The 25,210-nt window shown below is 32.6% G+C and overlaps 1 protein-coding gene across 1 annotated transcript; it reads left to right on the top strand.

Moving 5' to 3' along the window:
* Window positions 1-17,706: 17,706 nt before the first annotated feature.
* On the top strand, window positions 17,707-23,030 carry LOC129962556 (polycystic kidney disease protein 1-like 3). The gene is made up of 2 exons (XM_056076321.1): window positions 17,707-17,745; window positions 21,789-23,030. The coding sequence occupies exons 1-2, from the start codon at window positions 17,707-17,709 to the stop codon at window positions 23,028-23,030; spliced, it is 1,281 nt and encodes a 426-aa protein (XP_055932296.1).
* Window positions 23,031-25,210: the final 2,180 nt, after the last annotated feature.

Raw genomic sequence — 25,210 nt, 5'->3', positions numbered from 1 at the left:
TTACGAAGGTAAGAACTAGATAAAGGTCCAGCTCATTTAAGGAGGTTTACTTTCTTTTTAAAGAACTGGTGAAGTAAACGTTTTGGCTCCGCTACGTTCTTGAATATTTTGAATAGTTGAGTGTATAGAGGTAACATTGGACGATTCAATTTGGTTCTAATAACAAAGTTCAAATGACTGATGCCTGGAAAATCGGTGATCACGCAGATTTTTTCAAGTTGGCCCAATCCAAAAGCAATGGCAAACAGAAATGAAGTGCACATAACCCATGATAATCAGCTTAAAAGTTGAGTAACTTAGTGAATACCCTAATTTAATTACAATATTCTACAGTGTAGTTAGTAGGCAGAGTTTTATTATACGTTGCGAAGATACCTGTATAACTTAAGTTTGGCTTCGCTTCACTTCGAATAGCTTAATAATTAATTTGTGAACAACTATTAAATTTTTGATTTGATAAAGGTCATTTTTATAATGAAATTTTAATTTAGAAATTAAAATTTTTTAAGATTATTACTGATTAAGATTTAACAAATTTTTACAATTCTTTTTTTGTGCTCCTTAATTTCTTTTACAGGAATCGAGACAACAGCGATAAAAAAAAATTAAACGTTCTATTAAGCTTTGTAATGATTATTGAAGTAAGGATCAAGATATTTACTGGTATTGATGAAAAGTATTTAAAATGAAGCTTCCTCTTCTGCTTTCCTTTCTAGCGGAAATATAGAATTTTTTCCTTTTTTGTATATATGGCTATTAAATCATACGGAGATATCCGTAGGCAGACAAGCATGATGGAATTCATTCAAAATCTGATGAAAATTCCCAATTTTGCGTTCGCATTATGCTATCTGATTCGTTTTCATATTTGCATGAACAAACTGATATAATTTCAAATTTTCTTTGAAAAAGGAATTCCAGGATATCTAAAATGTGAAGATCCATCAAAATTTCGAAATCGTAAACTTTAAAACTACAAAATTTTGATTTTTTTATACTATGTATTCTAAGAAATCAATTTATGGTAGATGAAATGCATTAGTTTTCAGTGAGAATGAATTCAATGACGCTGCTTTAAAGATAGCATTTCTTCATTTTTCTTTCTTACACCTGGAAATAGAAATGTTATTTTTGATATTCTTTATTTCTTGAAGTTTTTCCCGTTTATACAATCTAAAACAGAAAGATCATATTGAAATCATTAAAAAAAAAAAAAAATGAAATTTTGCGAAACTCTACATTTCAGACCTAACCGAGTCCTAAAAACGCATTTTTAGAGTGATGCACGTACAAGAACAGGGTAACTCAAAAACATTTTGAGCTCGAAAGTTGAAATTTGGTAAATATAATTCGAAATTTATAGACTTCTATCAAATTTAAAACGAAATCTATTCCACGCTAATCTGCCTAAACTGTTCGAATATAAATTAACTAGAAGAGAACTAGATGAATGAAATTTGGTATATAGAATTAGCATAAAAGTTTATATTCGCGTTAAATTTGGAGACAAATCCGTGAACGCGTTGACTATCAATACTTTTGCAATCATACAAACGCGGTAACTCAAAAATGCAATTACTTACTTAAATATATATAATTTTGTAACTATAATAATAGTTCTCTGTCAAATGTTGGTTTCAATCGGTTGGAAAAAAGAAATCCAAAATTCACATTCACTTTTCCCATACTTACGTCTTAACCTTATCCCAATGACTAATCGCCAATATCGCAAGTTCTTTTCACGAATCGCAAGTAACTTTTGTTCACGAATGGCATTACGGTTTATAATACGCTAATACATTTCTTGGAGAAAACGAGTAAATCATGGCGAAATAATTTCCAGGGGTTTCCTATCTTTCTTCTGTCCCATTCTTAAGAGTATTGAGAAGAAAAAGATTGCAATATAAAAAACTTGTAGACGCATGTAAAAAGTGAAAGCGAAAACAGCTTTGAAAACATCATGAAACCTAATTATCAAAATTAACATCAATGATTTTTTTTTCAAAAAATGGTTCCTGGTTCCTCACTTTGTACGAAAATATTTTTCTCCCTCCACAAAGCAGAACTACATCTTTTCAAGTGGGAGTTTTTCAGTTTTGGTGTATTAAAATCGCAACTTCAAAAAAATTCCATTCAAACATTTAGATTTGAAATTTGTAGATCTCAGAAATGAAGTAACTTCCGTTTATAGGCCAGAGAAATGTCAAAATGTAGATATTTTTTGTCAGCACTTAAGCCTTTGGACACTAAAAACTAAATAACTTGATTGAAACATTCATTTTCATATTTTTTAGAACACTTTGGCAAAAACGTGATCAGATAGCTGGGATACTATGTGGTAAAAGGTAGTATTCTAAGAATATAATGCCGTTTACTTTACTACATGCAAAATTGAAATTTCATCAAGGGGAAAAACACTATGTATTGCAAACTGATAAATGTTAACAGTAGGTGTAAAAATTAAACTCGTATCAATTTCAATAATGTTTTCATGCAATAATCATGTTTGCGAAAAAAAAATTCTTTTCTTAATGCCACATGTCCGCTATTTAAACGCGCAAGTGAAATTCTTCTATTCCATTGATAATTTCAGAAATACAGAACAACATAAAAATATTTACGCGGGTGTATTTCTGTTAAAGCATAAAAACTAAAATTTAAGAATTGAGAGCAAACTCCTTTTCAGCATTAAAACTGGGAAGCAAAACGACTAATATCAGCTTATTAACTTTCGTAAAACAGTTTGCATATAAACATTGTCTAAAAATTACTCCTGTGCAAAAGCCTTCAGAAAAAAGTATTAAACTTGATTGGTCATGCACAAATATACATTCTAGAACAGTTTAGACTTTCGCAGTAGAATTTAAAAATCGTTTTTCTCAAGAATACAAAGACGGATGTCCTAGTTTTTAGGGAAAAACTGCAATGCAAATTTCTGAGTGCGTTGAAAATTCTATTTAATGTAAAGAGAATTCTTCAGTGGTGTGTTTGAAAATAGACTTTTAGAATTTTCTTTACAGTCGAAAGTATTATTAAACATATGAAGGACATTTTGTTATCTCTATTAATTGATGAATTTTTCTAAAACACAATATTTCAGAGAAGAATTCAGAAATATTCTCTGTAACGCTCATTAATGTACGGAATTAAATCTTTTTATCTATTATTGCACTTGGCCAATTTTAACATTTAATAAATATCAGTTCAAAGGTATCAAATTCAAGATAACTTCAACCTTCGATTGTAAAACGATAAAGAACTTTATAAATATTAATTATCGTTTTCCGTAACGCAATGTCTGAGAGTGTCAGGACAAACATAGGACTAAAACGTTGTTCTGTGTGTACTATTTTTCTTTAAGTTATCCCACTGATGATGTTGATTTTTCCAAAGAAATAATCGAAATTTTTCACGATTTAATTTTGTAGCCTGTTATGTAAGCTTTCTAAAACTGTTTTAACATTTACTCTGCATGAATAAAAAATAAAGTTATAGCTTATTATTACCGCAAGCAAATCTAAACTAGAAGCTGCATTCAGAAAGCTGCTTTTATTACTAGTATGCAAACATCGCATTCATTTTTCCCAATTCCAGTTCTACCTACTTCAGTCATAGATTTAAAAAAAAAATTAAGTAGTTAAAAAAAGTGTCTGCATGGTATAATACAGAATTGCAACAAAATTCTCAATAATATTGTGTGAAGCGATGTCCCATAGAAATATACCTTTGAATTGATAACACTCCAGTTAGGAATGAACATTGCCTTAATTCTTTCTAATTTTGGTTTCTCTACTTCTTTTTTAATTAGGATTACCTACAGGACTCTACTTATATTTTACTGAAACCTTGATAGTACGGAGATTGTTGATTCAACGAGACAGCCTGAATCATCCTCAAAACATTCAAGAAAAAAAAACCGTAAAAAAATAATTATAACAGTTATGAATTTGTGATTAAGGAAGGCACTACCTATAAACCTGAAAAAATTCAGAGTCGTCCAAAAACATTCTGCTATTGTTCCCTAATTGAAGTGTTTTAATATTGTTGTGTTCGATGATTTTCTCTAAAACAATGTCGATGTTGAATTAAGTAACATTTCTAAGCGTAAATAAAAAGTGTTTTTTTAATGAAAAGTCACTAGTTAGTAAATCTGTACAACTATACCTGAAAATCATCGGTATTTAAGAAATATTTTAGAATAGAAAACAGATACAGACGCTCCAGGCCAAACTCGGACACCACAGAAAAGATACTAACACTATCAAATTTTTAAATTAAAAATGATAAGAAACATAGCTAAATGAATTTTTAATAGTGTATTTATCACAATTATAAAAAATAATAATTATTATAAATTACTTCATTTTAACCAGAAATTATGTCAAAAAACAAAGCGAAACAAAAAAATTATGCACAATCCACACTCGGACAGATAAGATTTTGAAAACTAATTAAATTTTTAATTAATTAATATTTTGTATCAGAGCCCTCGTTTTCTATAACCATTTAAAGACGGTTGAATAAATTTTTCACAAAAATAAGATTTCATATTTTTTTCCAATCCTGCAATCATGCTCTTTCCAATCCATCCTCAGTGGAAACGGTCTGAATTTTTGATGGGATTTATATCTGGGCTTTGAGGGGGGGGGGGGGAGTGTACATGACGTGAGAATAATTATATAAGAAGCAGGAAAATAAAAAGCCCGAAATATAAAGCCCAATGAGCTTTATATTTCGGGTCTTTATCCTGATAAAATTGTCAGTTGTTGCAAACAGAAAGTTTCTACACACATTGTGGAAGTTTTCTTTTTCTTTTTAAAATGTCGAGGTATTCTGATCAATAAAATGCAGGATTCTGGGCTGAAATGACCCTCAGACCCTTACTGATCCGCCGCTATGCATCATAGTTTCTTTCAAATTTTCTGGGGGCAATTCTTTGTTCAATTTTCTCCAGATAGAAGGTTTGCCAAAAATATCGAATTTGCTCTCATCAGTAAATAAGTCATTTTTCAATTAAGAAAAATCCTTGTGTCTCCCCACTCCTTGCGAATTTAAATCTGATTGCGCTCATTTACAAGGTTTTTGTCTAGCTCTTCTTCTATTGAGATCTGCGTTAAGAAGCGTATTTCTTATTATGGATAGGTTGAATTTTTCTTCCTAATTCTTTTTCAACAATAATAGCAAGTTTTTGTGTACTAAGAAACAAATTTGCTGTCACTTTTTTTAATGAATAGCACATATCTGCGTCAGTGAAAGGCTTATTTTGGGCTGGCTGAGATTTATTTTCCACCTGAATATTGGTTTCGAAGCCTTGCATAGTGTTATGAAACATTGAATGACCTTTGGAGACAAGCTCTGATATTTTTGGTTCTGACTCTACTTCTTCCGCATGTGTAATAAACGATTTTCTTAACTCAAGGCTCGTTTGGCCCCTTTGCCTTGACATTTTAATTAAATTAATATTTACTTTCACAGTAAATGAAAATGACACACAATCCTAGAACAATTACAACGCTAACCATAGTTGTAACCCGGAGTTGCAATTATTTGCTGCTTAATTGTGAGAGGTCCGAGTTTGGCTTACGAGTTCTTTTCCACAAATGTTACTTTTATGTCTGAATTGTTAATAATTTATAAATTGGCGCTTTTTGGTTTTGTTTTTAGATGTACAATAAATTCACTGTTAAAAAAAATCCTTTCCACGTTTTTCTAATTCCTTTTAATTGAACAAATTTAGGCAGAACAGTATTTTTTACCTAAGGTGTCCGAGTTTGGCTTCTAACGACTGTAAATGGCACGAGTATTAAGCTGAAAGGGTTTATGCATATTTATAATTTAATTTTACTTATAATCTTTTAGCGTAAGGATAAAGCTTTAGTTGTTTTTCTTCAAATTTCAAAATTTTTTAAAAAAAAATATTTTGCAAATTTAATTTTAATATATTTTTATGCTTTTGCACCATATACAATTAAAAAAATAGCATTATAAGAATGTCTAAGCATAAATTGATTTTTCATTTAGTCTACTTACGAATTACTACAGAAATTGCTGTTTCAATATACCAAACTCGGTTAAAACTGCAAGCGATGTACTCCATTTCCGATTCTTTGAATATTTATTGTGCAATTATAAAAAATGTTTATTGTATTAACATTCCAAAAAGCGAGGAAAATTATGATATGAATTTCGTGCATGAAATGCGCATTTACTGGTGAATGAATTATCGACAAACTAAAATGACTCCCGATATTTCGGTGCCAAATTTTAAAAATGCATGTCCGAAGATGGGAATAAAAAATATATATAAGTGGAAGCAAAATGTTATAAAATGGCCTTTAAAATGCGTCATGGGCGTACAGATTTCAGGATGAGAGGAAAGAATCAATTAGATTTTGTACAAATGAATACTTTCCTTCTGAATCCCAGTAACCCACCCAAGCCAAATATTATTAGTATCACGCGATATCGCATAGATACTCGTCATTTAAATAGGGTGAAAAAAAAGATGCTCGGTGTCGGCGCTGCCGAGCTTTTTTATTATTTCTTATTTCTCATCAGAAAAATTAATAAGGCAAAGACTGCCCTTTTAGTAAATAAATGTAAACGAAAATAATTGGCCTGACACCATATTTAAATTTTTTTTGATAACATTTAATTGACGTAGGACGAAACATAACATATAAGGACACTATTACAAAATTTAGTACGTTAACATCATAGAACTTTCCAACATCCAACCGCTTTCTCTCGGGCCCGTCTCTCTCCCGCCGTCCTTCTTCTCCACCCTCTTCCCTTCAGTTCGTTTTCTGGTTCTAATCATCCGCAGCGCCCTCACACGCCGCCCCTAAGAGAAAAACTGGTCTTCAAACGGCAAAAGTTTTTCTCTGATTCCTTTGGACAAAGTTAAGAACATATAAAGAAAAATAACTAAACGAAATAAGAACACCTCATCCACATATTGAAATAACAATGAATGCTCCGAATATATATATATATATATATATATATATATATATGAAAAATAATTAAACGAAATATGAACATAGCATACATATATTAAATAAAAATGAATACATATATTGAAAACAATTAAACACAATAAGAATATAGCGTACATATGTTGAAATAAAAACTGAACAAAACATACATTAACACAATGGATATTGAGAACTAATTTTAACAAGAAAAATAACTAATGTTTAGTTTGTAGACGAGATAAAGCATCAGCGTCTTTGTTTAAGATTCCAGGACGATGAGTAATTTTGTAACTCCATCGTTGCAAAGCCAATGCCCACCTAGTTAATTTAGGGCTTTTTGGAGTTTTTTCAATTAAGTATTTTAATGGATTATGATCAGTTACGATTTCTACCGTAGTTCCATGCAACCATTTATCAAATTTTTTAAATCCAAACAAAATGGCATAAGCTTCCTTTTCAATGGTTGACCAATTTTTTTGAGTTTTGTTAAATTTTTGGCTTACAAATGCGATGGGTTTATAATTTCCCTTTCCATCTTTTTGGGTTAGACAACAACCAACTGCATAGTCAGAAGCGTCTGAGTGAATTTCGAAAGGTTTACCAAAATCAGGGGCATTTAACGCTGTCGCCTCACATAAAGCTTTCTTCAATCTAAAAAACGATTCTTCTTCGCGTTTTCCCCAATTTACATCTCCTGATTTTTTCCCTTTGGTTAGTTCAGTTAGAGGGGTTGCAATTTCCGCATAATTAGGAATATATGATCGATAAAACCCCATTAGTCCTAACACAGATCTTACTTCCTTTTTCGTCTTTGGCCTTTCTAGTCGTTTTATTGCCGCAATTTTTTCCTCGTCTGGTGCATGCTTACCTCCTCCTATCTTATGGCCTAAAAATTGTAGTTCTCGGGCCGCGAAAGTGCATTTTTTAAATTTTACAGAAAACCCTGTCTTTTCTAATTCCTGCAATACCTTTCTCAGATGAATTAAATGTTCGCTCCATGTTTTGGAGTACACTATTATATCGTCAATGTAAGCTTGAGCATAACTAGAATGGTTTCGAAGAACACTATTCATTATTTTTTGGAATGTACCCGATGCTCCCGATAGACCAAAAGGCATAACCTTCCACTGATATACTCCGTTATGAGTAGAAAAAGCTGTTAAAATTTTGTTCTCATCATTCATTTTAATTTGGTAATATCCCTTTAGCAAATCTAGACAAGATAAACATTGAGCCATCCCCGCAGTAAAAACTAATTCTTGTGTATCTTTCATGGGGTAATTAGGAACTTTTGTTACAGCATTAAGAGCTCTATAGTCAATACACATTCGAATGGATGCGTCCTTCTTTGCCACACATACTATAGGATATGTAATGTCTGCATTCGAAGGTTCAATCAAGTGTAAGTCCAACAGTTCTTTCACTTGTCTGTCCACCTCTGCTCTATAAGACATTGGAACACTGTAGGAATGCGGTTTCCGTCTAGTAATATTGGGCAAAAGTTCAATCACGTGCTCCCCGATTGCAACTGGTTGCACTGGTCTTTTGAATAAGGGTTCAAATTCTTTTAATAATGTCTCCAATTCTGTTTGCTGCGTAGTTGATAAGTCAGGTGAGGCTACGGATTTTACTTCCTGCCAAAAGGAGTCTTCTTTCAATGGAGTATTTTCGATGTCACCAAATTCTTCTTCCCCTTCAAATATGACGTTCACACTTCCGGAGCTAGCAATAAATTCTCTCATTTTATTTTGATGCACATGCCTCAGACTACCATCAGGCATCTTCACTAAAAATGAATGTTCATTCTTTCGTGATTCGATGGTACATGGACCTTGCCATCTAGCTAAAAGCTTGTTTCTAGAATCAGGTAATAGAACAATTACCTTGTCTCCTGGATTAAAGAATTTCTTCGTAGATCTCAAATTGTAATAACGAGCCATTTTTTCTTGCTGTACTGCTGAAATCAATTTTGCTTTCTCAGCTGCGTCTTCTAGCTGCTTCTTAAGCTTTCCCATGTAAAGAGGTACTGGAGTAGTATCTAACTGCAAACCCTTTTCATCTGCCACCCAAGTGTTCCTCAGAATAGATAAGGGTCCTTCTGGTTTTCGTCCATATAACAACTGAAAAGGTGCTACGCCGGTCGTGCTATTGGGGACTTCTCGATAGGCCCACAAAATGAATGGTATTTTTGTATGCCATGTACGTGGCTCTTCCAAAATGACATGATGTAGCATGTGCTTCAACGTCTGATTAAATCTTTCTACCAGCCCATTCGACTCTGGATGCAATGGTGTCGAGAATCTTGGGCTGGATCCCATTCTTTTTTCAAACTCTTGTGTCAAACTAGCATTGAAATTAGTCCCATTGTCTGATGCTATTATATTAGGCACACCTGTCCGCATGAAGATGGTTAACAGTGCTTCACATGTAGCTTTGGCAGTTAAACTGGTCAGTGGTACTGCCTCAGCCCATCTCGTGTGTTGATCAACTAGACATAATATATATCTGTGACCTTTTGCACTCGGCGGATCTATAGGTCCAATGATATCGATGTTTACAACTTGGAACGGCAATTCTGGTCTTGCCACAGGAGTAATTGGTACTCTGTCCTTTTGATTTATTCGCCTTGTCAACTGACACTCTTTGCACTGTTGACAAAAAGCTCTGACATCTTTGGATATTCCATGCCAGTAAAAAGAATACTTTATTCTTTCAGCAGTTTTTCTTGCGCCCATGTGACCTCCAAATACCGAACAGTGAGCTAAATTTAGAACTTCAAGTCTACGCTTCTTAGGCAAAACTAGCTGAGCAACGGACTCTCCTAAAACTTTTTCTTTGTGAAACAAAAATTTATTATGGAAATAATATCCTCCGGACTTTTCATTTGCACATTTTCTAGCATATTCCAAATCTGGACAATCCACTTGATCTTTAAGAAATTCGTCCGACCTTGATTGTTCTTTAGCATTCTTTTCTGAATTTTCCACAGAAAATGACTTTATTTCTTCACTATCCAATACTGGGTTGTCATAACTTGTTTCATCGACGATTTCTCTATCTTTAATTGTCTTCGGTTCTGTGTCCTTTTCGGAAATATCAACGAAATAATTTTCTTGAACACCCTGCAGCTTGTCCCTTATTTCTGGGGGCAACAGTACATCCTCCACCAGAGTAGGAGCAACTGCACACAGCACTTCTTGGTGAATCATGTTCCCGTCTTTGCCAACGATGACACCCATTGGAATATTGACAAGAGAACATTTCTCTGCTGGACCAAAAATGCCTTTTATATAAATTGAAGCCTTATCTTCAACAGGAAAATCAGTCAATATATCTCTTCTGACTACGGTTATTTCAGTACCAGAATCAATTAAAGCTGTTGCAAGCTTTCCATTCACACTTATACGTATCTTTTCTAGATTACAAAGACCTTTATCAAGAGAAGGTCGTCTGTGAGACATTACTTTAGCCACTACTGCCGTTTCCTTAGTTACCGGTTCTGGGTCCACGACAGTTCTGTGAACATTTGCCTTTCTTCTACTATCTTGATCTGAGTTCGTCTTTAAAAGTTTGGGACAGAACTTCTTTACGTGACCATCCACTCCACAGAAATAGCAAGTAAACTTTGGACGGTTTTTCGGTTCGTATCTATTCCGTGTGAAACCTTTATCTTGCTTCATCTGTTTAGGACTATTATTATAGTCTCTGTTATCACGGCTAAAGGCGTTATTTCTAACATTTACTTGTTGATGTGCCTTGGGATTTGGATTCGACGGTCTCCGATAAGTTTTTCGAATACACTCGTACTCGTCTAGCTTGTCTGCTAAATCTTGGGGTTTGACTAATGTCCCCCACACATCAACAAAATGGTCACGAACCTCTTGTGGAACTCTCTTCTTTACTTGATCCGTAATGATCAAATCTTTCAGTCCCTCCAAATCTGTGACATTCAAAGCACTTATCCAGCCTTGAAAGTAATTTGTAACTTCATAAACGAAATCTTTCCAACTCTTCTCTGGATTTCTTTGGTGCTGAACAAATTTCTGCCGAAAACCTTCAGCATTCAATTTAAACTTCTTCATCAAGATTTCCTTCACATGTTCAAAATTAAAAAATTCTTCTTCTGGAATTCTTGCGATCAGTTCCACTATCTCTGCAGGCATGAGAGGTATTAAACATGACACCCAGTTTTCCTCATCAATTTTCAACCTCTTGACTTGTCTCTCAAACAATGACATATATAAGACAATGTCACATTCTTTTTCGTCGAATTTTGGCATGGACTTGGAAATTTCAATCTGCGGATTGATATGAAATTGTCCACCACTAGCTGAACTAGCATTAGTTGCAGCCATTCCTGCTTCTATTTTTTTCTTTTCCAATTCAAATTCCATCTCTCGCTTTCTTGCTTCCATCTCCATCTCCATCTGTAACTTCGACTTACTCTCTTGTTCCTTTCTTGTAGAGATTATTGTTTCTAGTAAAGTTTTGACAAATTCCTTTTCATATACCTGACTGCCAGTGATTAATGTTTTTAGCCCATATACTGTCATATCAGATTTCGGTTCTTCCCCCATTTCAGTTGCCAACACTATAAGATCACACTTGATACCCTTTGCCAAAAACGCCATTATTAAATAATAATTCTGACCCGAAAATAGAAACTTACCCTGTTTCTTTTAAATTATACAAATACTTTTTTGTTGTTTTAAAAACGCGCACCAAGAATTCTGTTACTGCGGAGATACTCTTTACAATATTGAGAAAAAAAAAAACTCAAATGAAAATAAAGTAAAATAATAATAATTGCTAACAATATTATCTTGATAATTCTTAAATTCATAAACTTATTTTAACAATCTAAAATGCAAGTACATGTTCCAAACAATTTCTGTTTTATTTGAAAACATTTCTTAAAATATTAAACATAAAATGGTTTATGCACTTGCGACAAACTTTTTATAATGTAACACAAATTAACTTTTAACAACTTTTGTTGTTGTTCTATTTCACAACAATAAAATATAATCTCTAATACAACACTCCCTTTATACTTATATCAATAAAAAAAGAAAATGCAAAAGTAATAAATCTTCCATTAATAAAGATCATTCATATTAAAATATTTAACCAGAATTATTTATTTGAGCTATAGTCCAATGTTACGAAACAATAACTGAAAGAATTTAGTACATAAACAATCATAAAATGAAGAGAGTATTAGAATGCTTTCCCGAATAACAGCAAATAGTATTAATTCTAAGAAATATCCTTTTAATAAAAAAAAAACACAAATGGCATAAATTAGATGATAAAAAAACACCCATAAATCTGCTCTTTCCATTTACTTATTTCTTGTTTTCTTTTTTTTTTTTAACTGCCGTCAACAGGATTCATAAAACAAGAATGATTTATCCGGAACACCGGAAATGCGTATATCAATCAGAAAAGTATTATTTTTAAAATATCTTTCGTTCGGAATCGAAACGAAAGTGTTACTGGTAATTATTTTTCAACTAAAATACAGAATTATCAAGCACAAAATTCAATTAAACATATCACTTATTTACTAGAATACAGAATAATCAAGCATAAAATTCAATTAAACATATCACTTATTTAAGACAACAATCAAAATAAATTCTTTAATGTCCAGAATATCTGAAAAAAGAACATAAATATCAAAACAAGTGAAACAAAAACTCGTAGAGCTTATTATTGTATTTTCAAAGAATTAATTCCTTGCAATGTTTATGGAACAATTACTTTATTATATATTGAAAAAAATATATCAAAAGAACACCAGTTTTATTTTTATAAAAAATAAAAAAAAATTATTATAAAATGCTATACAATTATTTATGACAGCATTCACCCTTTCAAAACGAAACGATAATATCAACAGTTGTTCAGCTCATTTCTTGATAGAAATAAATTTTTAACACAGCATGTTTTAGTTTTATTTCTCACAAAGGTACAATAATCAACTTTCTTTTTTTTATTCTTTTTATTTTACTGACGTAAAATATATTTAATCATCGTAACCACTGACGCGGTATTATCACTGACGTAACAAATAAAATGGCAAGTTCCTGGCGGAACAAAGTATAAACTATAATAAATTAATACTTATTTGTGCTGTAAAGATATATTACCAACATGTTAGAAGGTGACACAACATGCAGAATTTAGAAATCTGGATATCACTGGCGTGATACAACAACTTATATTCCTGACGGAACAAAATCACTGACGTGATACAACAAATTATATTCCTGACGGAACAAAATCACTGGCGTGATACAACAAATTATATTCCTGACGGAACAAAACTATATCTTTACATGCGCACCAAATCAGTAAATATTTAGCTTACCTGAGTTCCTTTAGCTACTGCCGTAACTTCCCTCATCACATACCTGGATTCGTTGGGTTACCTCGATTTCCTTCTGGATTAAAAGAAAAGATAATAGACACCTCCATTAATCCAGATCCCGTTCGCTGCCACCAAGATGTCGGCGCTGCCGAGCTTTTTTATTATTTCTTATTTCTCATCAGAAAAATTAATAAGGCAAAGACTGCCCTTTTAGTAAATAAATGTAAACGAAAATAATTGGCCTGACACCATATTTAAATTTTTTTTGATAACATTTAATTGACGTAGGACGAAACATAACATATAAGGACACTATTACAAAATTTAGTACGTTAACATCATAGAACTTTCCAACATCCAACCGCTTTCTCTCGGGCCCGTCTCTCTCCCGCCGTCCTTCTTCTCCACCCTCTTCCCTTCAGTTCGTTTTCTGGTTCTAATCATCCGCAGCGCCCTCACACTCGGTATAGAATGAATCTTGTATAAAAACTTGGTTAATATATATATATAATTTCTGACTTCATCGTGAAGGCAGTTTTTGAAAATGTTTCCCTCTTCGAACTATTGATTGTAACAATCTTTTTTATACATCTCGCATTAGATCCTAAAGCTACTCGTGAATAGTTTGGATGCCGTAACCATATGCACTCTGATAAGTCATCAAATGCAATTTGCACTTACAGTGCAAAGAAACGCTCCCTCTCTACTAATTAACACTCTATTGGCATAAACCAGGATTTTCCAAAAAATGAGTCAGATTTTATAACGTAGATGGAGGCTTGCTTTTTGAACCAAGCTCTAAGAAATAGCTAAATCGGTTCGGAAGGTGTTTAAAAAAATGTATTTGAGAGTAAAAGGTTTCATTTCCGTACTCCCAAATTGAAATAACGCTACAAGCACCATTCTAAATGAAGTCAGTAAAGATAAGAAAAGGTGCAATATCCGATTGGAATACGGAAATCTGGCTGAAGAGGAAATGAATCATTGATCCAGTCGAACCTCCTTTAACAACAGCTTTATAGTCATACATTCAGATAATGATCAGTTGGATGAAATTAAAATACTAAGCATAGTCATGTGAAGGTATTCGTAAAATAAAAATTATGTTTCATATATCAAATCATTTGTAAACCAGGGCGAATGCTCTCCTCAAAGCTTTATCGCATACTCGCTAATAAAGATGTTATTCCTCCACCCCCTGCAAAATGTATGGATCGGGTTGAATGTAAAGTTTTCTTTATATAGCATTGGTGTAGAAAGTTACAAAATATTTAGATTTCGAGTGAATGTCGCCTCTTTACTGGACCTATCGTGAGATCTTTGGAGAGATGTCGGACAATTAATCCAAGTTTTGCAGTCCACAGCATCTGATAGAGTTTGGGTTTTAAGCGCATTCTTTCGAAGCGATTGTAACCAAAATTAGTAAAAAACAAAACTACATACCCAATTTGATATATTTAAATCGTGTGTTTTTCAATTATCGCGTTTACAGGCTTCTGAAATTACTGACAGATAGACTGCCAGTCCTTTGTGGGATTTGGCTCAAAATTTGATAGGTGCCTTCATGTAGATGTTAAATCCATCTTGTATTTATCTTTTCGTACAGCCGAATGGAACACGCTCAAAATTTGACAGGGACCTCAAAATTGAGTATTAAAATCATATATTAAGTTTCGTCCGTCTGTCTAAAAGCATCTCTGCGTTACCTTTGTCCCGGACAGACATTTTTAAAAATATGTTTTTGAAATGAACTGAATTGCGGAGATTCGTCTAAATCCTCATATTTGGCTGCATTTTTTAACGATTACAGTACGTTGTAGTTGAAAAAGTAAAAACGACTAGACAGAAGAGCATCACGCTATCAGCTTTTGCATAGAATAATCGGATTGTTCCGTATCTTTCTAGAGAATGCAAGGAAAGACAAGCAAACACATCTACCTACCAGCCACCCAGCTGTCGCATCCAGCCACGACCTTCGTAATACAAGGCCTCACAACTCCCAACGCGTTCAGCCCGTGACGTCACGAATTTGGATGAATTGTTTAGAAAACTCTAAAGGCAGCTGGTGTAAAAGAGTGCGGTTAGTCACGGTAGATGTTGGCGTAGCGAAGTGCGGGTAATGTGTTACTGGTTTTATTTAAAAGTTTTCTGATCTTTTTTTTCATATTAATTTTAATTTATTGTAATAAAGATGCCTAGTGCCTGCTGTGTTCCTAATTGTAAAAGTAATTACACGAAAAATAGCCCCAATATTTCAGTATTTTCGTTTCCAAGAGATGAAAACACTAGAAGAGCATGGATCTCTGCAATAAAGCGGGACAATTTCGTGCCAACTAAATATAGTAAGGTAAGTTTGATTCTTTTTTGTACAGTTTTTAGTTAATTAATTCTCTTGAACTGTGAAACATTTAAAATTAGGTATAACTTCCATTTATCTTCTGTCATTTTGTTTTCTCTACATTTAGTTGCTTATGCTTCCAATTACTTTGTTATTGTTTGCTTGAGCTAAATAAAAAATTTCTTTGCTTTATTGTTATTTCTCATAGTCTTTTTATTTGTTCTTAATATTTGTTCTTTTGTTTCTGTATCTTTTTAATTATACTTCATATATATTTTTTAAAATTTGACTTAGGCCTAATATTTGTTTCATATGTTATGTAGGTCTGTGCTAAACATTTTCCAGAAAATCAGTTTTTAACTGTTAGAGAAGCGTTTAATACCAGTACAGGAGAACTTATTCAAGTACCAATGGAGTATAAAAGATAAGTTTTTTTTTAGAAATATGTAATAATTATCACCAAAATCTTACAAAGTACTTAAGTGATTTACTGTTATTATACTCTTATAAAAAAGTTTAAAATCATCTAATGAATAATAAAACTTAATTTTTAATTATATATATCATGACTATAGATTGTAGCAAATTAAATTTATATTTTGTTCTAAAATATTATGTAAAAAAGTTAGATATAGTTGTAAAACAATATGAATTGCATGCTCATATAGGTTTAGAAAATGTAGTTTTTATTTGTTTATCTATAAATCATCAGATTATATATAAAACAATTAATATTTATTATTTTTAAATATCATTAGTTATACACAATCTTTAATTATAAATGAAAGCAACTTTTACAAAATATCTTAAACTTTTTTAAAAAAGTAATGAAAAGTTAACTGTTTTAAAATCAATTTTTCATACCTTGTAAAATCAATTGATTAATTCATGTAGAATATTGTATTACTTGAATGGTAGTATAAATAATTATTTTAGATATTCCAACACAACATTGAACTATTTATTTTGGATGAATGAATGTTTCTGTTGATTTTAAATTTTATTATTTAATAGTATGATTTTATTTAATACTGTCCAACATACGTTAGCTTTCAGTTTATGCATTATAAAATTACTAATTTTTTTTATCTAATGAATTCCACTTTTTTTTTTCTAGGCTTGTACCTGGTGCTGTACCTTCAATTTTCCCTAATTTACCCTCATATTTTTCCTCGAAATCAAAAGCAAGAAGAGAAACTCCAATGGATAGGGCAACACGTAAGGATATGGAAAACTTAAAAGCAGCTTTAAATAGCAGTCTCCAGGACATAGCAAAAAAAGAGGAGTTAGAAAAAATCAACACTTTTTCTGATTTAATTTTAAAATTTAAAAACTTTGAATCAAATATATGGAGTGTAATTCAAAAAGCAAACGAAATAATTTTTATTTGTCTAGACACTTCTCAAGTTCCTAAGGTAAGTCATTCTTTATTAATTTCTTCCAAATTAGAAGCCCATGTATATGTTGCAGATCATAAGGTTAGAAGTTTAGGCAATTTTTCTTTTCCATTAGTCATAAGTAAATCAGGTACAATTATAGAAATTCTAGATCATTTAGAAAATTTTATGTATGAGTTAAAAGGAAAAATTGAAGTAAAAGATACAGTCCAGTTAATCGGCAACTTATTAAAGGCCCTTTCGGAAAATTCTGAAGTTAGCTCGCAAGCAATTAATTTTTTGATGGAGCAAGTTTCTTTTCTTGGAAATAATAAATATGCACGCAGATATTCATCTGATATAATGATATTTTCATCTTTACTGTATACTATAGCACCATCTGCATATAAATTCCTAAGACAAAGTGGATATTTGGTTCTGCCTCATCCAAATACTATAAATCATCTATGTTCAAAGTATAGTGTAAGCCCACAATTAGAACAGCTAGATTCATATTTTTTGTTGTACATAAAACAGAAGTTTAAATATTTGCAGGAGAAAGATAAAATTGTGACTTTATTGCTAGATGAAGTTCACATAAAAGAATATTTTGAGTATAAAGGTGGTTGTGTAACGGGCATGTCGTGTGATTCTGAAGCTTCTGCTTCTAGTGCCCAAGTTTTTATGGTCAAAAGCTTTAGTTCAGAAAAAAAACCTAGCTGTAAAGAAAGCAGAAAAAAGAAAGGAAAAAAAATTAAAAATTACTAACTTGAAAAAGAGGAGGGATGATAAAAATATTTAATATTAAACTTTCAAGCATAACAAGTAATATCAGTTTAAATTGTTAATTGACTTTTATCACAATTGTTTCTTTTAATATCGTTATTAACTTTTATTTATAAATTTGTATTTTAACTTTATTTAATATTATAATTATTTTCATTTGTCTGTGTGAAATTTATAATAAAGTTGGGAAACAAAATGTATTTTGTTATTGTCTCTCTGAAAATAAAATGTTATGATTCAAATAGTGTGTGATTTTTTTTTATTTGTGTTATCCTTTAATGTTACTTCAGATTAAGTATAAATGCATTGAAATGTGAAATCAGATATAATAAAAGCTAGTTTATTAAATTGTATGAATTACTAATATATTAAATGAAAACAATTCTTAATGTGAAAAAACAAGGTGTGAAAGTAATTCTTTTTTATCGACAGAATTAGTTGGTGTAAAATTTAAATCTGATATTAAATACATTAATATTTTATTTGAAAGTTCATAAGTAATTTGAGAAGTAAACAATTATATGTTAATTTATAAAATACATGTATTACCTGTCACTACAATAAAAAAAATCATCAAAAACTTTAAAAAGTCTTAATGATTAATTTAATTTCAAGCTTTAAAAAATATTTTCAAGGAAAAAATAAAACGATTTTTAACAGCTTTTAATAAAATAAAAAAAACTCTATTAAAACAAGAAAACTAACAATACCTCAGTGTATATATCTAATAAATTTACATCTTCGAAAGTTTGAATGTTACTAAATGGTCAATACGCTATAGAGGACTTTCAAGATTTTCTATCATGTCGTTTCTTTTATTCACTCGGGAAAAAATAAATCTTGAATTTTATGCAAGATTAATGTCTTAATATTTGGAATAGTAAGTTATTTTTAAGTGAATTTAAAATATATCTAAACATCAAGGAAAAAAGCAGGATTCTACTCACGGCAGGCAATCATCCTAATCGTGTGACGTCACAAACTAGTTGTGAGGCCTTGTATTACGGAGGTCGTGATCCAGCTCATAAAACAAGGCGTCTGAATGCGAGAGATGCGGGCTTGCAAGAGCCTGTTTCGACTACTTCGAAGCCTCCTTTTCTTTTGCAGGAGGACACGATTGTCTTAAATTAATCTTACTTGAATTAAGAAGAAGCACAGAACAAGGAATACAGGTAATAAGCGAGTAGTCATAACACTGTGCAGACCAATGACATGAGTGAGTTCATATTTGAAATCAGTCAAACGTAATAATGTCATCCGTAAATAATCAGCAAATAAATAATCGGCTCATATAAATTAATCAGGACGGTGAAAGTACATTAAGATGTTCAGTTCATGAAAGATAGACTCAATCAGCTGATTCAGTGAGTCAGTCAATGATCAACCTGAACTGAAGTATTTTTACAAGTCATCAGTATTCACAAATTCCTTTTCCTAAGCAGGTAGCATATCCACAGGAAGTAGATTCCGTGAAGCATCTAAATTGCAAATGAGTTTGCAAGGAAGATTTGATTTTTTCGTCTTTGATAAGCAGAAGGAAAACTTGCTCTAGTCAGGTTACAAGGGTTTTTTTTTCCAGTTGCATCTCCATCCATCTTCTTGCAAGAAAGAATCACCACTGCGAGATAATGGCCCGTGCTCCGAGAGAACCCTCTCTTACGCAAAAAGATACATAGAAAAAATAACATATGTTAATAGAATGCTATAAAGAGTTTTCAGTAGAAAAAGACAAATAAGAAATTGCGTGTAAAGCAAGGATTTTCTATAAAAGTTTAGGATTCCATTTCATATAATTACATAAAAAATGAACCACTTGCGGTGGAAAGACACATCGAGATGCTTTTGTTACAGAATCGCCAAAGACATGCTACACACGTCAGCAGATAATTGTCATTGAAGTAAAAATATGATCACGACCAGTCGATTGACACTGTTTTCCAGAGCACAATTGACAGGATTGCAGTTTTAGGTCAAAAATTAACTCACTTAGAAGATATAAATCTCCTTACGATTTCTAATAGGTATCGGATATTTTATGTGGCCTCATTGCGAGTTGAAGTGAACTGCTTTGGCACGAGTGCCTGTGACTTTCTTAACAACGCACGATGAGGTATCGAATGTTGGTAGTTTTGAAAAGCATCAAATTATAAAGCTGCTGCTCATTTCAAATCCTAAAATATTAATTGAAAACAAGCAAAATTAAAAACAAAAATATTTGATTTAACTCTTTAACTGAAAATAAAATATTGTTTTTGTACCACAATTTCTACTAATATAAAGCTCTACTGATCACCGATACCCAGAGTTAAGTAATAAGTCTAACATAAATACACTTCGTTTTATGGCACTATAAAACAATTTTTAAAGATTTCAATTAATTATTAATTATTTAAAATTTCTAAGTGAAATTTGGAATTTTCATTTAATAACTTCTGAAAACAGTACAGTACAAGAATGGCATATTTAAACCACGTACAGATTTTAAATTATGTGACACTAGTTTAATCAAAATATAAATTCCTTTTTTAATTTTAATAAATTTTTAAAATATTTTAAATATATTCTACAACATTCATTTTTCGTGTTTTAATATTTTTTTTTTGTTTTCATTTTACTATTAATATTTCATCCTGGATTTTCCTACATTGTTGAGACGCAAGGGGCAGTGGCAGCTGTTGTTGAAGTTCCTTTGTATATCGCAAAATACCATCTTTTATCATTGACTGAATTTTATGTTTGCTAATTAATTTTGAATAATTTGATTAATGGTTAATAAAAAGAAGATTTTTTGATTGAGGTAAGCAACATTTCAACAAAGATAATCATTTCAATTAAAAATAAAACTTTAAATTCAAAGTTTTGATTCCGAATTCTCGCACATAAAGTTTTGTACTCAGCAACGGTTGAGGAATAAAAAAACTATAGCAGTGTAAAGCCTAAAATAAATACAAGTAAGAAGCAGGCAAATTTTGTATTTATTTGCTGAAAACTTTTGAAGTACAATACTTTTGCAATTCTTATTTATTGGTAATCATCCTTCGTTTTTACTTTAATTTCATGTTTGAGAAAAATTCTCTGGGAAATCGATACTTTTTGGAAGTTCTCCCAACGATGAGATGCGCACAGTTTTTCCCAGAAAATTGAAAGTTCTCAAATGATTGTTGTTAGACATGATTCATGTTGATAAACTAAGTCTATCAACATGAAAAATTCAATTAATACTATACTCATATATTGAAAAAAGGCTGGGAAGCTGTAGTTCTGGAATGCGTATGAAGAACCACGCCTCTCAAAAAACGGCAATTTGCTTATTTTTTAAATATAGAATGGTTTTCTGTTCAAAGCATGGTTTTAAGAAATCTTTGAAAATTTTAGACGACGCTCGATCCATTCAAAGATTGCCTCAAGGGTGACCAATCGACGGGTGATATGTTTTCGATGTGGACATTATTTAGATTAAAGTAATGAAACTCAAAGCCTCATAAATCGGCTAGGCTTAATGGCAAAGTATTGAAATATTTTGTCAAGCTACAAAGAAATATAAAAAAATATTTTACAAAATATGATTAAGAAGATCCGGGGTCTTCATAAAAACCTGTAAATTTCTTAACTTTACATTTATTGACACAAAATGAACCTAAATGTAATTAATTTTGCATTTGGTAGTATTTTTCTAACGATCACAAACGATTTTGGAAATAAAATATTGCATCAGGATTAGAATTAGAATAGACATCTTATATAGATGGAGAGAAGCTCCGCAAAACTGATATGTAATCTCCTAGAAATAGGACGCTTGCTCTGATTAATTAGCTGTATGTCTTTCCTCTTTTAAAACATTTTAATTTTTTTAGTTAGGAGTTGAACTTTACACTTGAAGTACGAAAAGGTAAAGTATCTTTTCCTAGCTTATGATTGTTAAGTTTTCCTTATAGCTGTTTCTTCTCAACCTCTCTCACGCTCCTTCCCTACACGTTCTCTCAGTCTCTCACCTTCTACCTTCGCCCAAATTTCATTCCCCCACTCTCACTCACTCCTTCCTTCTCCAACCTTCTCTCCTTTTCATTTCCTCCTACCTTCCCCAACCGTTTCTCATTTTCACTCCCTCTCCTTCTCACTCTTTCCCTCCACTCATTCCCTCCACCCTCGGCTTTCTCTCATTCTCCCTCTTCCTCCTCTCATTCCCTCCACCCTCAGCTTTCTTTCATTCTCCCTCTTTCTCCTCTCATTCCCTCCACCCTCAGCTTTCTCTCATTCTCCCTCTTCCTCCTCTCATTCCCTCCACCCTCAGCTTTCTCTCATTCTCCCTCTTCCTCCTCTCATTCCCTCCACCCTCAGCTTTCTCTCATTCTCCCTCTTCCTCCTCTCATTCCCTCCACTCTCAGCTTTCTCTCATTCTCCCTCTTCCTCCTCTCATTCTCTCCACCCTCAGCTTTCTCTCATTCTCTCTCTTCCTCCTCTCATTCCCTCCACCCTCAGCTTTCTCTCATTCTCCCTCTTCCTCCTCTCATTCCCTCCACCCTCAGCTTTCTCTCATTCTCCCTCTTCCTCCTCTCATTCCCTCCACTCTCAGCTTTCTCTCATTCTCCCTCTTCCTCCTCTCATTCTCTCCACCCTCAGCTTTCTCTCATTCTCCCTCCTCTCATTCTCTCCACCCTCAGCTTTCTCTCATTCTCCCTCCTCTCATTCTCTCCACCCTCAGCTTTCTCTCATTCTCCCTCCTCTCATTCTCTCCACCCTCAGCTTTCTCTCATTCTCCCTCTTCCTCCTCTCATTCCCTCCACCCTCAGCTTTCTCTCATTCTCCCTCCTCTCATTCTCTCCACCCTCAGCTTTCTCTCCTTCTCCCTCCTCTCATTCTCTCCACCCTCAGCTTTCTCTCATTCTCCCTCTTCTCCCTCCTCTCATTCCCTCCACTCTCAACTTTTTCTCATTCTCCCTCCTCTCATTCCCTCCACCCTCAGCTTTCTCTCATTCTCACTCTCTCCTTCCTTCCTTCTCTCACTCTTCTTCACTCCACCACCCTCCCTCCTTCCTAACTTCCGCAACCTTCTCTCATTCACCCTTCTTCGTCCCTTATTTTCTCTCACTCCCTCTTCCACCTTCTCACTTTTCCTCCTCTCTCCCCACTTCAATACTCATTTGAATCTGTTACCATCTCGCTTACATAAAGTGTAAATTTGAGAAAAAAATAAAATACAATGATGATTTTAACAGGAAAAAAAGGCAGAAAAAACAGAAAATTTTTGAGAAAGCAAAGAAATAGGTTCGAGTTTTATCAACCAATGAGAGTGTTGCTACCATTCATACTTAACACTAAATATAAAAATGTGTAAAAATTAGAGGAAAAATTAAATACTAACCGAATATGTATCTTTGAATTATAAAGATTCTTTTACATACTAACCGCTTTGATCGATCCATTGACTTTCTAGGTTTAATGAGTGCCAAAAATTTGAATTGCTTCCTCAATAAAATATTTTTAAAGCTACAAATTTTGATAAATAAGTAACATATTTCAAAAGACTTGCATCGGTCGGTTCATTGTGCTTTCCATTTCCCTCACGATCTGTCTACATGTTTATAAATCCAATTCTATTATAGGAAAAAGCAGCAGTATTTTAAAATTGGAGCTCTTTAAAATATTTCACCATTGGTTAATTCTGAACTGAAACCTTTATTTTTTCAAAAAATTTATAAAACGCATGTCTCATTTTGAAATCTACTCAAGAAGGAAAAATAAGCTGAATGGTGGGAAAAGCCAGGATGAAATATTAGTAGCAAAAACGAGAACGTTGTGAGAACGTGAAATCTAGATTTGTAAAACACGTTTAAAATATTTAAAAAGTTAATTATTACAAGGTGAACGGTAAAATCATTTTGATCCTTTTAAATTCAAAATGGCGTCTCGTATAGCCAAGGAAGTAACTTGTACTTATAGAAAAGTGAATATGCTGAATTTATTGAGACAAGTTACAGAGCCCCAAGAGACGAAATAAGGAAGTTAGAATAACTCCAAAAAATAATAATAAATAAAGAAGAGGAGACAAAAAGTCCATTTATATAAATATAAACAGCACAAGATTCGTCTCTTCAAAATCTTAAATCTCCAAAAGTTCTTCACCAATTACAGTGAAATTTTGAAACAAAGTTGCATTCGGAAGTCCATCGGCATTGTTGTGGAAAAAGAGGAAGTGATTAATATTAAATAAATTTTTGAATTTACTCGATCTGCTAGAGATACTACCGAAAGTACCGCAATCAAAAATCAGCCTGCCAACTATGTTACGAAATATCAACCAACCAAATCTTTCCTTACTTCTTGCCGTAAAAAAAGTTAATAAGCAATCTAAATAGGCCCTTTCAAAAGGAGCTATTATTCCTAGATTCCAACGGATGCGCCAGTTGAATTTAAGATATTGCAACTCCAGTTCGTCTGGAAATTACAATTACAAACAAAGTTCAAGACCTACGGAACTGCGCAGTTTCGATACGGATTACTTCTCACATGGACAATTATATATTGTGTATTCTAAAGTCGGCAAACCAAAGAAATTCTATTTTTGCACTGCCAATGGAACAACAACAAAAAAAATGCTATGAATCCAAAAACATTATGAAATTAAGCGTATTAGAAATATGAGCTACTTTTTTTTTTCATTTAAGCAGACTGAGCCACAACAACGCGTGGTTAAGTACAGCTAGTATCGTAATAAAAACACGGAAAAAAATTTAATGGAGTAATCCGTAAAATTGGCAGAGATATTCGAGATTAAAATTATAAACTTTCAGTGACTTGCAAAAGAATTGGTCTAAAGTTGAAAAATGTATTTATATACTTTTGCGCGTTAAACAATGGTGAAGTGAAATTCAAGCTACGAAGAAAGTAAACAAAAATAATCTGAAAAATCCACTCGGGGTTGGAAAATTTGCTACATTCTTCACTCTTTAAACGAACCTTTTTCAAACCACTGAATGCTCATAATATTAATGCCAAATATCTCCACACATTTTACGGATAAATCCATGAAACTTTTTCCCGTGCTTCTATTTAGATATACCGTACATTTTCCTAACTGGTGGGTGAACGATCTCTTATTTTCCCTCCTTTGGTTGCTGGAGGTGCTGTAGACTGTCTCAGTAAGCTCACATGGTATTTTACTTCAGCTACACGTTACTTCACTGGCTATACGAGACGTCGTTTTGAATTTAAATGGCTTAATCTTTAAACGCCCTAAGTTTCAAATTCGGTATTGAACTTCTGAATCGAACTATAAACTTGTAATTGGTTTGTGTGTAATATATGACTGTATGTATGTTACCACTGCATAGTGTTCTTTTGAGCAAAAGTTTAAATA

The sequence above is a fragment of the Argiope bruennichi genome, chromosome 1, assembly GCF_947563725.1.
Source record: "Argiope bruennichi chromosome 1, qqArgBrue1.1, whole genome shotgun sequence".
Lineage (NCBI taxonomy): Eukaryota > Metazoa > Arthropoda > Arachnida > Araneae > Araneidae > Argiope > Argiope bruennichi.
This window is presented reverse-complemented; position numbering and strand designations above follow the sequence as displayed.

What these genes read in the sequence shown, in the direction of transcription:
- LOC129962556 (XM_056076321.1), top strand. Translation starts at nt 17,707, where the DNA reads ATGTCGTGTGATTCTGAAGCTTCTGCTTCTAGTGCCCAA. An exon ending in CTTCTGCTTCTAGTGCCCAA is followed by an intron (nt 17,746 to 21,788) that starts GTTTTTATGGTC and finishes TTTTCCTTATAG; the next exon opens with CTGTTTCTTCTCAACCTCTC.